This window comes from Sceloporus occidentalis, unplaced genomic scaffold (assembly GCF_023333645.1).
Source record: "Sceloporus occidentalis isolate IW3139 unplaced genomic scaffold, rSceOcc1.0.p SCAF_11, whole genome shotgun sequence".
Taxonomy (NCBI): Eukaryota; Metazoa; Chordata; class Lepidosauria; order Squamata; family Phrynosomatidae; genus Sceloporus; species Sceloporus occidentalis.
The window spans coordinates 1,749,603-1,767,183 of NW_028316991.1; the positions used below are offsets into that span (position 1 = coordinate 1,749,603).

At 38.3% G+C, this 17,581-nt stretch overlaps 1 protein-coding gene across 1 annotated transcript; it reads left to right on the top strand.

Annotated features, from left to right (window-relative positions):
• Positions 1–1,384: 1,384 nt before the first annotated feature.
• Positions 1,385–2,497, top strand: LOC149305420 (protein FAM110B-like). Its single transcript, XM_089477612.1, has one exon. It carries the CDS (start codon positions 1,385–1,387, stop codon positions 2,495–2,497), a length of 1,113 nt encoding a protein of 370 aa, XP_089333738.1.
• The last annotated feature ends 15,084 nt before the right edge of the window (positions 2,498–17,581 follow it).

The window sequence follows — 17,581 nt, forward strand, 5'->3', positions numbered from 1 at the left end:
TATATATATATATATATATATATATATATATATATATATATATATATATATATATATATATATATATATATGCCTTTTTCTTCCCTGTAACCCTTTGAGTGCCAGGGGGGTATGAAGTGTTACAGCACGATGCTCTGTTGGCATTTATAGGCTTAATAGCTGCTCGCTACATTAATATGCTTTAGGAAAACATACCCCAAAGCCACTGCTGAAAGTTATTTTAATATTTGAGAAGTTATCGTTCGCAAGGTATACGCATGACATTCTTACAGTATAGATTGTGGCATTAGAATTCAATACTGTAATATCAGTCAACATTAACATATAAATTGCATGTAGCTGTTATAGGTCAAAATTAGAAAGATTCATTCACTTAAAACACTTGTGCATAATCTGATTTTACATAGAAATTCATTTTTGAAGTTAAGTCATCTTTCCCATCACGATAGAAGTTTCTTGTGAGATCCACTCCAAAAACGTTTGCGTAATATAGGCAAAATGTTGTCTTTTAAATGGCCAGTGCATTAATAATCATTTATAAGATTAGGAAGATGTTTTAGATTTTCTTTTAATTTTTTTTTTTTTATCTCAAAGTTTTAGTTCTTTTCTTTTTATTACGAATAATCCTATATTTATTTTTTTGTAAGCTCTGGTTGCCAGGTTAATGCACCCTTGTACCATATTTGTCGCAGACTGAATCATTTATTACAAGGATTATTTCCCTGCCCCTCTATACCCGAGGGTGATGTTTTCCAGAACTGTGAGATTTTTCTGTGAGATTAGGAAAATGTAGCTGCGTTTTAATATTCTTAAAAATGTAATCATTACACACTTTGTCAAAACGCCATGTTTAATATGAACAAACACCACTAAGTTTTCTAGTCTGTGATTTTAATACTTGCTGCAAATGTCTGCTAGTTCAGAGCACTGCTGCTGCATGTTTGGGGTGCATGCTACTTTAAGAAGAGGTTAAAGCCACCAGATGCTGCTCAACTGCTTGCCTTAATGGTACAATATTGCTCTGTTGCTATTGTGGTGATGTCACACGTTGATACTGACATGTGATTGGTTCTTTTGTGTTTCAGATCTCTGCCCATAGTACAGCACAAAGAAAGGACAAGGCTTCCCACATCCTTCAGTGTGAATAAAGGATTCCGCTGAGCAGATTTAATACAGACTTCTGTCTGGTGGTCGTTTTGTATCAAGGCTGCCTTTAAACAGATAAATAAAAATATTTAATAAGCAGCGAGATGAAGAGCTGCTGGTAACTCATTTCAAGATTCAGCTGCTATTTATTTGTGCTTGATGCACATGTTTCTGCACAATCCGTTTAGGGAACACAAGAAGAGAATCCAAAACGGCTGCGGGGGAACATTCAGCAAACATGCCTACAGAAACAATACAGACAGGTAGCATGGTGAAACCAGCTAGCCCAGCTATCACATTCACGTCTGCTGTCCCTCTACGCATATTGAACAAAGGACCTGACTATTTTCGCAGGCAGTCAGAACCCAATCCCAAGAGACTCAGCGCAGTGGAGAGACTAGAAGCTGATAAGGCAAAATATGTCAAGAGCCAAGAGGTTATCAATGCCAAACAGGAGCCCGTAAAGCCAGCCGTACTTTCAAAACCTCCTGTGTGCCCGGCAACTAAAAGATCCTTGGGTAGCCCGACTATTAAAATGTTTAACAACAATTCAAAGACTGAAAGCATTGTACAAAGAGAGAACTTAAAGCTAGAAATCCTTAAGAACATTATCAATAGCTCTGAAGGTTCTAGTACAAGTTCGGTGAATAAACAAAATTCTCGAAATTGGCCTCCAAATAGATCTGACTCAGCCGACCTAAATCGACATTCATTTGCAGAATCATTAAAGGTGTATCCTACGCAAAGTCACAGCAGCCCTCAAGACAGCAACTCCAACATCGGCAGAAGACTCCTGGAGAAGTCAAGCGATACTTTTTTACATGTTTCTCACAGTTCTTCAGACATTAGAAAAGTAACCAATGCGAAACAAATAAAAGCAATACCGTGCAGCAGTTCAGCACCACCCCTGCCTCCAAAACCCAAGCTATCCAACCTCACTAACCTAAAGCCACCAGAGAATGACAATCTGGAATCCGGATGTGGTGTGAACCGACGGCCCTCTCTTCAACGTTCAAAATCTGATTTAAGTGACAGATATTTCCGTGTTGATGCCGATGTTGAAAGGTTCTTTAATTACTGTGGATTGGATCCTGAAGAGCTTGAAAACCTTGGAATGGGAAACTTTGCAAGGGCTAATTCTGATATAATATCTCTAAACTTTCGAAGTGCAAGCATGATCAGCTCTGATTGTGAACACTCTCAGGACAGCAACAGTGACCTTAGGAATGACGACAGTGCCAATGACCGTGTGCCGTATGGCATTTCTGCCATAGAAAGGAATGCAAGAATCATAAAGTGGTTGTATAGCATAAAGCAGGCTAGAGAGTCACAGAAGGTATCTCACGTCTGAGAAAGTTCCAGCTGTAGCTTAAGAAAGAGACTGTACCTTTTGTCTGTGAATATTTGGTTGTGAAGGGTCGTAAAGTCTACTTGAAGTCTTGTAAACTTTTCAAACTGCTCTGTGTCGCTTGTTCTGCAATGTTTTTCAAGTTGCATGCCTGTCAACATGTGAACTGACCTGGCTTCCACTTGAACAAGACATATGAAAGCCTTGTTGAATATATACACACTATCTGCCAAAAGTTTAAGACCTATTCAAATGAATGGCTTTTAATGCTACACTGTTTACATGACTATGAAGGGTAGAGGTGGATAACTTCCTGAACATTCATTACGTCTTATTGTTTTATATATAAATATATATTCTTTGTTAATTCTTGAGTTTTTTAGATGGCAAAGGAAAACCAGAAGTTGTCAAGTGTTTGTTTCTACATAGGTTTTACTGTTTTTTTTGTTTTTTTCTTATTATTATTTAAGACAAGGTAGTTGGAACAATTCAGCTGAATATCTAAGACATCATTTTCTCTTTGCCGGTGTGGCTATTTCTGTTAAATGGGGCTTAGACCGAAGATTATCTGGTATTCACATTCCATGTAGTGTAACGGTAAGTTTTAGAAGCAATGTTACAATACTGTTCCCAACGCAACTTTATTTTTGTACCCATTTTATTTCTTAGTCTTAAACTTTTGACAAGAACAATGAGATGCAAACTTCTGTAAGTTGCCTTTAACAAAGTAAATCATCAAACGTCTGTGCCGTCATTTTTCCTAGCTATATCACGTGGAATAGTGAGTGAACACAAATGGAAATTTACAGCCATATCAGTATATATAAATGATTTTTAAAAAAAAAATGAAGTACAGCACCTGGATTTGCATACGTTAACATCTCCGTTTATGAATGCTTGTTCCACTTGAAATTTACCGTTTTTATGCAAAATTTATTTTATCTTTCTCATGGCAGTATCTGCTGCACGTCATCCTTTTGAGTTAATTTTTATTCTCCTGGCATGTCTTTCCTGTGAGCTATAAGCTGGTATTCTATAAAGCAGCTTTTTCCTTTAGGAATGACTTGGAGATGAGTGTACGCTACATTGTTACAGTACCTGTGTTATAAAGGTGTTGCAGTACTTTGTAAACATCAGTAGGCCAATCAAACCTTTTTTATGGTGTAAATGCTGTAAGGATTTGTACATACTTCATTTGCTATTGAATCTTTGGGAAAAAAAGTGTTATGCTAATAAATAGCTCTTGTTGCAGCTAAAAACATGTCTTTGTCTTACTGGGTGATCTATGTATCGGGTGGTCACAGATCCGCACACAGCTTCTGAGAGGTAAAGAAAACCGTGTATGTTAAACCTCTATCGATACCCTTCGAATCCAACTAGTGCAGTATATAGATCACGTATTTTATAGCCTAAAAACAGAGGTCTGCAACTAACAGAACGAAAGTACTAGCAGTAGTATTCTATGTACTTTGAAATTTAAGATAATCTTCCTTAATCATTAAAAGCACATGGCAGGGGAACAAAGGTAGAAGAATTGTTTTCAGAATATTGAAAGCAGTATCTAAAGGCGACCAGATGAGCTACTCTGTGGGTAAGAACTGTCCAGTATCTTTGTTTACGAACATCTTTTCTTACCCTTTTATACTTTATTTTGAGAAAAGTGGATTTTTTTAATATTAACTGAAAGGTAACTTGATACTGCGGTTACCGCATTCTAAAGAATTTTGTAATTAGTTTGATTTGTTGCAGTTAACTAGGCTGGGATAAACCCCTTAGCCGATGGTCATTAAAATCAGTTCTTTTGGGTAAAGCACAATCCTCGAGGGCAATAAAGCCTAAGAACAGTAACTTTATGTGATAACCTGGAGTTTCATAAGTGAAACAAGCTCCAAAACAAACTAATAAAAGCCTAGCTCTCATTGGAACCCTCTGAGGCCTGTATTTTGCTAGCCGAGACTGCATGTCCAGGCCTTACTTGACTCAAGGGTCCTCTTTCAGGTCTTCTCTTTGCACTGGGAGCACAAGGCAAAATCATCTCTCCTCAACAGTCCGAGGCTTGAACGAATTTAAATCTCCTGCATCTCTCCCAGTCTTCATCACCAAAATCCTACAGTTTTTTTTAAACCTGTAATGGATTAAAACAGACCAGGGTGACAATAAGTGGTCTCGGTACGGTCAGCTGGCTGGCAGATAAAAGTAGGAAGAGAGGGAATCTCTAGTTACAATAAGGATCCAAGAGTCTATAATAAACGCAAGAGGATCTTTAGTCATGTTGGACTGCCAAACATCATCTTTTTTTTTTTTTTTATTTACTTTTTAGAAACCTGTTTGGTATGGTAAAGAAAAAATATTTGCACTGACTGCAACTGACTACAGAATGCGTAACTCAAGCACTGTGTGAATTTGGGTTAATTAGATAAATGACTGAAAAGCTGACTTTTACAGAATTCTTCTCGGTTATCATACCGATTTATAAGAAACCTAATCTTAATGGTTTCCCTTGAAAGCAGACTGGTCATCTACAGATGAGAGAATGTCAAGCCTATTTGCTTAACAAAAATATTTACTATACCATAAGGATAAAAAATCTATATTTATCAAGTCATCCTGCTTTCCGGTGGTGAAAAGAATGTTCTTGTAATTTTCTACCCTATCCCAAAATACAGGCAATGTCATGACGTTCCTAATAAAAAGAAAAAAGTAACGTATTCTTCCTAGAAAATACTTCTAAATAAAACCATTTGCATAAAAATGTCTCTGCACATTATTTGCATAAATCTACATTTAAAACATTCAACATTCTATGAAGGTGTACAATTCCTACATTTTCTCCTTATGCATAAAGCATACATTTGTTTCAAGTCCTGTATTGTGAACACTCATCCTATACCATACTAACATCTGAAGATCTCCTGCATCAGATCTATGTGTTATTTTGGAAGACATTCTGCTCCGGAGTGGATGTTATTGAAAGTTGTATTCTCCAAGCAAGTAACTTTGTTGGCCGACGGTTCGTCGTATGCAATGTTTTGGATTTCGGTTTGTATTCCCTTTTCCGGTGGCATTGTGATATTGTGGTATTACATACAGTATATTAACTTTATGATTAATATATGACATTACATCATCAGCAGGATATAACTTATGCTTGAGAAACATATGTGGCTTATTATTAATTCAGAATGGATTTCTGTGGTGTCATGACTACTGTTTGTTATGTAATATATTTCATAAAAAACAGAACATTCATCTAAAAGGGAGAGGAGGATTTTTGATATGGTTTTGCATTGCACATATGGTTACCATTTAGAGGCAAGCATTTTAACAGCTGCTTTTCATTTACGTCTGAGATGAGAAGACTTGTTTCAAGGCAGATAATAAAGGAAGCGTCTATTGCCTTTGTTATTATGTAATTAGTTAACTAGGTAATTAGTTTTTCCAGCGTTTCAACGCTCATTCAAAATCTTTATTATTTATGTCTGACAACATTTTTTTTCCCCGTATATGAAACCAAAGTCATTTTGATGAATGTTTTTTTGTTTGTTTTCTTTTCAACAAGTACAGACCTACCATGTATACAAGGGAATTTTCTACAAAATGATAAATTGCATAAAAAAAAAATAAAGTGTTACATCAACTACATTATTTTCACAGTTGAAAAACTAAATCTTAAATGGGGACAGAATATTAACTGTGTACGCCTACTTACACAGAAGAAAACACAATGTCCTGTCAAAATAAACATTGCCAATGAAGAGTATTTGGTTTTGGAAATAAAATTGCATATATTTTGCAGAAACCATTGAACAGGCAAGGGCCAACAGGCAAGGGCCAGCATCCCTGACCAGAACTAAAAATTAGAAACATAGAACTTCACGTTAGATAACAACCATTCTGCCAATCTAGTCTGTGTTTCCTGATGTAAACGTCTTTTGTGTTTTTGTCACTGAAGGTTTGAGGTAACTTTGGCCTTCTTAGTGTTTCCAGGCCCCGCTCCTCTCCGGTATAAGCACAATACATCACTGCTGGTGGAATTAATTTCCCTGTCTGAAGCAAATTAAAGTATATCTAGGGCAATGGTGCCCAGTCATTGATGGCTGTGAACAGGCTGCAGTTTTTGGATACCAATGCTTGAGCACAGACATTTACGTCATTCCTTATATTAAATGATCCAAAAATTATTTTTTTTTTCCAGATAAGGGATATTTACGACTGAGGCGGGACCGGAACGAGGTGTCTGACTTCTCCTGTAGTCAGTAGATTCTTTCCCGCCTCCTTTTTGCCATTCTCCCAGAGCGCTTATGGACTGTTGTTCAGGCTGCTCCAGATTACTCCCGCTCCGTTTTCCAGACCAGAAGTGCTCTGGGGCAGCCTAAACCACGGACATGAAGTGTTTTGGGCTCCATGGGGAGAACCTGAACAACGGAGCAGATACAGGTGAGAAGATACGTTACCGGAGAGGGTCTGATCAGGTGACCTACACCGAACTGATCAATTTTTTGCCACAGCAAATATCATAAGAAGAGTGTTTGGTGAATTTGGTTAGGATAACAAAGGAATGGCTAGTGTGCAGCTGCCAGAAAGCATTATATTGTGCGAGAACTGTTTTAAAATGAAAACAACATTTTGGAAAACTTATTTTTAAACTGATAATAAAAATTTTAAAAGATGGGAGTTCCCCTTTAAAAGTTTATTACAGCCTTCAGTGCCGAGGGTTTTTCATACCCTAAATATGGGAGCTTTTTTTTTTTACATGTAAAACAGCATATGTATTATGAGTTAAATAATCCAAACTAACCTGGACGTGTTATAGCAGGACCAAGATACAAAGTACAGTAATCCCACAACAAACTCCACTTTGAGAAGCCAAAATTAAAGATTAGCGTATTCTTTAATTGCTTTGTGCAAAAAAAAATATTATGTTTTTTTGGATGAATATTTAGAAAACTAATATGAATTTTTCTGCTTACTTCTTACTTTTTCTGCTTAATTTTGACTGTGAAAATAATTGTAAATGTAAGTATTTTTAGTTTTGTATTAAAGAAATGTGCAATTTCATTTACAATTTCACAGGTAAAATGTTTTTATTATTTTAATTGCTATTAGACTAGACAAGGCACTCATTCAGTGACTTGGGATGATATTTCTAATGCTGCATTTCACGAATGTAGTGCTGCTGATCGGCTCCTTAAGCCGGCCACAAGCCATCTTCCCCTCTCAAGGTAGAAGTATTGCACGTTTAACGAGCGAGGCCACTGCTAAAGAGAAGATCTCACGTGCCTAGTAAGGGATGTGTAGTCAGTAAAACACACAAGATGGCAACCATGTACATGGTTGCGGTTTAGCTTGGTCTGTCCGTAATTGCTTTTAGTGAGTGTAGTGCAATGGAGGGTGCACCAGGGGTTAAATACTTGTGAAAATGTGCATTTTATACCTGGAGTTTGTTTCTTTAGCATTAATATGGAATTTTACCAAATGTTACACATCCCTACCCTGTAATATGTGGTTGTACTGTGATCTAAATAGGCTGTGTATGTAATCCACATGTATGTGCAACCATATATTGGAGAGAGGGCTTTTAATATGTATTTAATATTTATATTGGATGCACAAATTGCTCTTAACTCTAACTAGACCTGAAAAAATATGTTTCCATATAAGATTATTTAGAACATTGTCTCTTAACTACACCTACTAAAACTAAGAAAAATGACTCGGATTCCCATTGGGAAAAATGTGTCCCAACCCCAGGCACTCAAGGGCTTAAAGAAATCATTATGTGAAAATAAAATAAGCAAAGTGGTTCAGCATATAACGAGCCTGTGTAAAATCTATTTAGTTTGCATGACTTATACTTGTCAATTATATATGTTGTCTTCTGGAGCATAAACAGCATCATGAGTTCCACAGCCATGTAATGCATTAAGTGGTTCTTTTGTAAATTGTAACTTATTGAATAAATCTTGTATTTCTCCAAAGAGATTTATTGAAAACCTTGAAACATTTTCTGTCATGTGATAATGATAGTTCCATATGAGGAAGTTCCCAAAACAATGTATTCATTGTGCATGCCAAAACCTAGTAAATATAAAGATCAGCCTACTTGTGCACTTATATATTTTCTACCTAGAGTTTGCATCGTTTAGCATGATTATGGGAGAAGAATAGATGTGGCCGAACTGGATACATTAATTAATATTATTCTGTTTCTGTAAATCTTATTTGATTTCGTAAATAAGTAATGGGGAATAATTCTGTGGGTTTTTGTCTAGCTATCTATGAGTATCGTATGTGTAACTATATTACGAATCATTGGACAATGTGGACAAGATAAGGACAGGAGGAGATGGAGAATAGTACAAGCTACATACCGAGAGGAGAAAGTGAGGGTGTGTGTGTGTGTATGTATCTATAAATGTGTAAGTGTATGGGTGTGTGCATAAGTGTACAATGGTAGAATGTTTTTATTGTATGTTAGTATGTAGTATTAGCACGTGTGTATTAAACCTTACAAATACGTCCTGGCAGTAAATTAGTTATTAATTGATATAATTTTTTGGTTCACTCCCAGTATGAAAACTACAAGCCAAGCCACTTCCTTTTCGCAGATTGTGGGACATCTTTGCAAAATGCTTTCTGTAAAAAGCCTCATTTCTTTAACATAGCTGAGATAACTAATTAGCTATTTCTCTCTTATTTATGAATGATTATATTGGCTTGATTGCACAGCATGTTGCCTTATTAATCTTCATTATTTCTACTTGTAAATACATTTCACAGTGTCAGGAATGTTCATTTATTTATAAAAATGTGTCTTCAATTCTGCACAAAGCAAAATAACTGATATAAAATATAGCAGTAAGCATTACACAGTCCAATTTATTTTAAAATATGATAGGACATACTTGTATAAGCTAGCATTATTTCCACATACAGTGAATATATCTTTTATATAGAGATCAGCTATGAGCCCAGTAATCCTGTATTCTGATCCGGAAAACTATATTTTGCATTTTGTGAATGTTCATTTCCAATGACCGTAGTATAGAACACTAATTAATAATTTGCTTTACTGCAGCTAATTTGGGTAGATTTAGAGGGCATAGTGGCCCTGTGGCATGCATACGTAAATGGGTGCGATCTCTTGTGTGACTGCATAATACACGACCATCCATCAGCCCAACCTGGTAAGAAAAGCCTGCTGACGTTTACCCTTCTGTTTTAATGGATACATTCCCTCTAGGTTTTCCTGGGACATGTATTTTACCCATCAAATAAATTCTCATTAAATAACTTTTGTAACTTCTGGAAAGCAGTACTAGTAATGATTTCTAATGCTGCATTTAGTTACAAAAAGGGTTATACTCGGCAGAGCAGATGGAACAGCACCTTTAATGGTAGTGATTGTATAGAAATAGGTAGACTACGTTACTACTTCACCTGTATTACTGTCTATTTCCTTTACTACATTTTTTATTAGTTTTATGTCCAGACCTGCGTGACGATTGTTTGTTTTAAGATGAATAATACATAGGGTCAGACTTTTCGTGTTTATTGGTAGGATGAGGCTATTTCCATTTTAATGATAAATTTCCTATGTATTCTGCCACTTAAACATATCATATTTTGGCGAGTCAGTGTTACCTTCTTGGTACTGGAGCCTGGAGACATTGTATATACTTTAGATTATATACATTTAATACAGTGTGTATATACATAATGACCATGGTATTGATTTTAGCTGAGAGCTGTAGAGCAGAGGAACTATGACAACACCAGGTAGGAGTGAGTGGAGGCATTGTCAGTGTGGGATGGGTTGGAAAGAAAAGAGCGGGGAGGGAATGAGAAACATTGAGCTTGTTACATGGGCTGGGTCAGGAATGGGTGACCCTTACTATGTTTATGGAAGGGAAGATTCGCTGATAGTCAAGGCTTTTGTCACAGCTATTTGAAAGGATGCTAAATAGGCCTTGCAGCGATGAGATAACATTGGTCAATTTGCAGGTTATATTGCGGTGGTAAATTTCCTCTGGAGATGGGTCTCAGGGGTAGTCTTTATAATTTGTACAATTCTAGAGAGGCACTAAGCTGGTATGGTTGCGGCTTACGGCCGGGTGGAAAAGGACTTGGCACATTAATGTTGGAGAATCTTGGGTTAGTTTTGAGGCAGGATTCTGGTAGTGCTGTACAGTATCGGTGGGTACAGTTGGTGTCTGTTGATAGAATGTTCATTTATCTTTGTTCCATGTGCAATTATGATGTTGGTCAATAAACCATGTGGCCGTTTTTTCCCCAAAACGTCGTGTCATCTCTATTTCAGATTGGGCGGTGGGGGGTAAGGTCTTGGAAACCAAGGGAGAATCGATGCATGCAGATGTCAAGAAGGAATTGTTGGTTATCATGTTTTCAGTAACAACTATACAAAAGCATTGTGGAGTCCTGCTGATTACATGACCACCAAGTTTCTTTGTCTTTTGTGATGAGTGCATGTACCGTACACAGATAGTAGTGCTCACAGAGAACCTTTCTTACGCCACTTCTTTTTACAGCACTGCAACAATAAAGAATATGCCTACTTAGAACATTCTCCCATCTTCTCACGTGAAAACAAATAAAACAGTATTAGTTACTTGCCTTTAGCTCCTTCAAAGTTAATGTAGATAAACAGACTCATTTGAAGAGATGGTTTGGGAGTCTCATTGTAAAGCATTGTTATTGCTACTATTGTTATCATGGATGAATGACTAAAATAAAAGCGGGCAGCTTAGTTCTCAGATGTTCATATGTTTACATTAGAGCATGTTAAACGCTTTGAATGCTAGCGCAATGAGTCACGCATTGCAAGGCTGAGCACACATCACCATACTCTGTCACTTCAAGAATGAACACATAGAAGATGACAGAGACTGTACACATTGTTGTCATAATGATTATATTCTGCTGAGTAGGATCCTTAAAAAGAAGGGCACATTATGTCTCTGCTCAATCCTAATTTACAGGATGACAGCAAATTAAACTTTTTAACAAACAAAGAACAAATAGCAGCAATCTAAACGTGCAAATAAACACTTCAAATAAATATCAGACTTAATTTTATTGTAGTCAAAGTACATAAATTGCCCTCTTACATCAAGATACCCAAGGCACGCAAACTCGCTATAACACTCACTTAAACACCTACATGGCGACTCTAAATATACACACACGCACTCACACACATTTTGTCCCTCCCTCCTGTCCCTTGCACTACTAAACGCTAGGCTCACCCCTGGCTCTTTAACACAATATGCTGACACACACTCACAATATCATATCCTAACATGCTGACACCAAATACTAACACACACTCTAACATAATACAATAACATACAATAACATGCATAGAAGCGCTAATACCATATTTAAATATATATACCATATTTAAATATATACACATGGACAGGCCACTGCCATGCAGAAACACACATACATGCTAACCCCGTACTTTCACACATATTGACTTTAATATCATATGTTTAAACATATAAACATACTCTCCAACACACTCTCGCACATTAACACAAATGCTGAAACACTATACACTTATGCATACGTACATACACACACACTCTCGCTCGCACTCTCCCATCATCAGTGCAGCTTGCCAACTCTTCTTCTTAACTTGCACGGAGCCCTGTCTTCACTGTAGTTCATACTCACTGTGTAAGCTGCCGTTCTTCTGCCCTATTGCTACAATATCACAAGACCCATGAGGTGTCTAAGATGCCATGCACTCGCCTTACCAGGCCCCTGAAGTCTACACTCTTATCACATATATTTATTTGGTCTGGAAATCCAGCCATGATATGGTTATGGCTAGTCCATGTATTCTCATTATAATCTTAGCTCTGCATGTTCATGTTTGAATATACTTTTGTACATTACAATGTGTGTTGGTCCATGAGACATTGACATGATACCATTGAACACCCCAGTGGTTTTCTAATATTTTATGTTTGAAGAATTATTTTAGAATGCATTGGGCATAAACTACCTCCCTATTCTATGCTATTTACAGTTACAGTAAACATATAAAAAAATAAGATAGGATAACTTTAATTTCATACAAACTTTAGTTGGATGATTATCAGTATAGCCATGCACAGCTGACAACCCATTTGCTTTTACCACCAGCCTGGTACCTTTCAGCGAGAAGGGTAAGGCTGGCCTGTTTTTTTTTACTTATATCACCAGGGTCTGCTCAATTGTTTCCTAGAAGTAGTAACCATGCCTGGGAACTCTCAGGATTTGCCCCAAGTCTGAGGATTTTTGTCCCAGTCTCAGGGGGAAACAGATTCTCAGCGACACAAAGTCTGGAGTTGACAGCTTCATATTCTACAATGCTGTGATCAGAGCCGGCCTTAGGCGTTGTGGCGCCCTGTGCGGACAACTCCTCTGGCGCCCCCCCTCTCTGCCCCTTCAAACTACCCCTCCCCTCTGCCCCTTCAAACTACCTCCCCCTCTGCCCCTTCAAACTACCCCCTCCGCCCCTTCAAACTACACCCCCCCTCTTCCCCTTCAAACTACACCCCCCCTGCCCCTTCAAACTACACCCCCCCTGCCCCTTCAAACTTCACCCCCCCTGCCCCTTCAAACTACACCCCCCCTCGCCCCTTCAAACTACACCCCCCCTCGCCCCTTCAAACTACACCCCCCCTACCCCTTCAAACTTCACCCCCCCTGTGCCCCTTCAAACTACACCCCCCCCTCTGCCCCTTCAAACTACACCCCCCCTATGCCCCTTCAAACTACACCCCGCCACTTACCTTGTTGCCGGAGGCATCCATCTTCTCGCTCTGCTGCGGTGCCGGCATTTCATGTTGAGCGCTGGAATAGTCCGGCGCTCAACACGAGATGCTGGCACCGCGACGGAGTCACGGAGAGTAAGGGGCGCCGAGCGGTTGCTGAGAACTTCACAAGCAACCGCTCGGCGCCCCTGCCCGGGACTTAGATTAAAGCATCGGTTTTTGTTTTTTTTAAACTTTATTTAACATGAATAATGTTAAATAAAGTTTAAAAGAAAAAAAACAAAAAAACGATGTTTTAAGTTAAGTCCCGGGCAGGCGCCCCTGCTGCCATGGCGCCCTGTGCGGTCGCACAGGTCGCACACCCCTAAGGCCGGCCCTGGCTGTGATCATACCTAAGATTAATTGGTGCTTTTGCTACATTAGTGTAGGTGATTCAATTACAAGTACATTTGTAAATAATGACAAGTCAGGGTTTCCACGAGCACAGCTATTAGAGCACATTTGGAGAGTCACTACATAAAAATGCAAAATGATCTATTAAAAGAATACTATTTTAAGAGTCTCGGGGTCAACTTATTAAAGAGTTCCCAGGTAGGGTAGTAATAAAGAAGATGTTTCATTGATAATAGTCTAGCGGATGGAACATGTAGAAGTGCTCGACCTTGTGGCTCAATCATGGAAGTGCAGAGGTGACTTGTTTTTATCAAGTCAAAAATACAGAAAACATATTGTATGCTGTCATGTAGATGTATTTTGATATGCTGTGGGAATAATAAAAAAAAACCATAGTACAGAAATAAAACCATTTTTAATTGTGTGCCATACATGTTTTTGACCTTGCCATTAATTGTTATTTTTAACCTATGATTACAATGTGGTGTTTATTCCTAAAGGGATAGCAGGCAGGAGTGTTTTGATTTCATCTCCCTCACTTCACTATGCATCATGACCAGCACTGGTAGGTTCCTCAACCTAGAATGGTTGAGCTGGCCCTGTATAATGTATAATGGAATGGGTAAAGAGACAGTATACATTATACAAGTCAGAAGTCACTTGGTTGGCCTTCATAATGTATAGTGAAGCCAAAGAACGGAAACCACAACTCTACCGTTATTTGATCCCTTTGTGCGTATTATTAAATATTCCATTCTAATCCTTCATCCACTACAGTGTACCAAGTCTAGATCAACATGACCTGCTTCTGTCCATGCATTAATGTGCTTGTCATACATTTTTTATATACATTTCTAAAAGTCCAGTGTCAAACAATACTCTGCAATAATCGTAGAGAGGTCTATTTGCCAAAGACCTCTCACTTTCCTGATATGCTTCTTAATGGTCAAACTCCAGTCGGTTTCTCCAGCAAAAAGATCTGAGTAGGTCCTGGTTTATGCATAAGTAAAGTGAGGGATTTCTTTATACTATACTATAACGCATTTAGCTATACAGAGCCAGATAAGTCCTTCTTAATAACATACAATGATATCACAGAACTAAAATGTTCCACTCTCTTGCAAACATGCTCTTTAATGAATATACCTCAATCAGTCAGGAACTTTGAAAAAGCCCAACCTAATTTTATCTCATACAGAACTGAATGTATAATCATTTCTATAAGGCTCCTTAAGGAACATAGATGTTCATTTTTGTAAACAGTGTCCCATGCAGCATCGCCAGTGAAGAATGCATATGAAAGTACTTGAATATGCGTTTTTCAAAATGCCCCAAACATACCTCTTACCGTTAGGAGAATCTGCAGCTCCAGAGCTGCAGCACAATACCCCCCCCCCCCCCCGTCTCAGTTTTGCAGTCTGATTGGTTGCTTGAAACAAATCAAATAGCTTGAGGCGAGGAAAAAGTTGGATTCTGTGCAATCCTTCCATGAATTTGCAAGGGGGCTATATAATAATTTAAAGAGAGCTAAAGGGAGTGTCCCTTTAAAAGTTCATGTATTTTGCAAGTAGTTTACATTGTATATTAAGCATAGTCCAGTATTTTCTTTTTAATACCATTTATACCTATTGCATATTTCATTATTAGGGGGCAAATACATGTTTTTCTCATACTGAAAAATAAATGTATCATTCATTCATTAAAACAACAAAAAACAATGACATAAAATACAAATGGAATTATCTGAGTCAGTTACGTTGTTAGTTTAATCAGAGCCTGCAAGGCATTTGCTGGTAGAAGATAGCATGCGTTTTTTTCAGGGCAGTGAAGGCATTTCAGTTCACCTTGTGTTCCCCTGCATCCCAAGACATATGTTATCTCTGAGAAGCACATGTGCCCTCTTGCCTAGCGATTAGAAACCTCCATGTGGCAGCCATTTATGAAATGTTACACATTTCCCAAGATACTGAAAGCAAATACACTAAGCATTTTTCTGGGATAAGAATATTCTTGAATGGTCCTGTATTTATTTCCTACCTAATTTAATGTATTTAGCGATTGGTATGATATAGCACAACTATTTAACAGGGAAAACATTACCGTATTTGCTCGATTATAAGACGACCCTGATTATAAGACGACCCCCCAAATCTGAATATTAATTTAGGAAAAAAAAGAAAAAGCCTCAATATAAGACGACCCTATAGGAAAAAAGTTTTACCAGTAAATGTTAATTCATGTAAACTATTTTTTTTAATAAAAGCTATGATTGAGAAAAATATTTTGGTTTTATTTCCTTCTATTTTCCAACCTGCCCCCCCAGTTATGCACATCTGCCCCAGAAATGCCTTATACCCCCTATATGCCACTGTGCCCCATGATATGCCTTTTAACACTATATGCCACTGTGCCCCATGATATGCCCTTTGACCCCCTATGTGCCTCCAGAAATGCCTTATACCCCTATATGCCACTCTGGCATTAAGGGGGTTAAAAGGCATATTATGGGGCAGAGTGGCATATAGGGAGGTTTAAGGCAATTCAGGAGGCAGAGTGACGTATAGAGAGTTAAAAAGGCATTTCTGGAGGCAGAGTGGCATTAAGGTGGTTAAAATGCATTTCATAGAACACTCTGCCTACAGAAATGCCTTATGCCCCCCATTTAACACTCCCCTGCCCCCCCCCAACTTACCGGTGCTTCTGACTCCCCTGTCATGCAGCCGGTGCAGGGAACTCTGATCTCTGACAGCCGGGGAAGGTCTGCGCGATGGACGCAGACAACCCCCGCTGCTAGCCACACCTCCTTCCGGAAGCACCGGTAAATGGGGCGGGGGGAGACAAGAGGATCCAGGTCCCCTGCAGCTGCGGGGGATCTGGATCTTAGTCGTCTCATAGTCAGACCTATTTGAGGTCTGATTATAAGACGACCCCGATTATAAGACGAGGGGTATTTTTCAGAGCATTTGCTCTGAAAAAACCTTGTCTTATAATCGAGCAAATACGGTATATAGCTGTTTACTCATTACCTTCTTGTAATTTAAAATAGTATGAATTAAAATATTCTGAAATGCCTTTGTACTCTTATCAGGGCAGGGCTGAGGTTAACCAAGTGGTCAATGGGCAGTTGCCACCAAACGATGTATCTGTATACGTGCAGTAGACTTTGACGCTGGCAGAAAGTTTGTGTTCCTTTTCGGGGAAAAATGTTCTTCGTATTTAACAAAATTCGTCCATCTTCATATTTGAAGAAATTCGGCCAACATTTTTGTAAATCTCATTTGTTTGTATAGTTGCCATGGAAACAAGAAATCAACGCGTAGAAGAAGTTCAATAGGGAATTTGAGACCAATAGATGGATGAAGGAGGGTCAAAATTAGCTTCGAGTTATAGGGTTAAGGTTAAAGTTCGTAGTGGAATGGTTAAATTATCTTAATTACATTATTGATCTTAATTAAATTAAAACTTTAGAGAGTCTTAGGCACTGTGAGCATTTGCATGCTGAGGCTCACCAAGTCTCACACAGAAGAATCTCACTCTGTAAATTTCCCAGATGCAGCACCTCAGTGTCACATAAAGCAATGAAATGAACGGATCCCCTGCCTACTCTGCTCTTATATAGGCTCTCTTCATTACTCGTCTGCTTTCTTTTCTTTGAAAGATGCAGCACAGGCCATGGACAAGCTCTCGGCATGATGTGACAGGAGTGAGCTGATTGGACAAATGAAGGTGAGCTCACTCAATAGCAAGTTTCTCCTTCTCTTGGTGGAGTTAAATAGCAGCTGAGGCGACGGAACAATGGAATAACGATTTTTGTATTGCACACATTTGGTTTTTGTTTCTCTTTCATCCAATGTTGTATGCATTCGGACAAATGGAAGAAACTGCAACATTCAGCACGAAAACGCAT

Excerpts from the sequence above, each read along its gene's own strand:
- LOC149305420 (XM_089477612.1), top strand. The coding sequence starts at position 1,385 with ATGCCTACAGAAACAATACAGACAGGTAGCATGGTGAAACCAGCTAGC.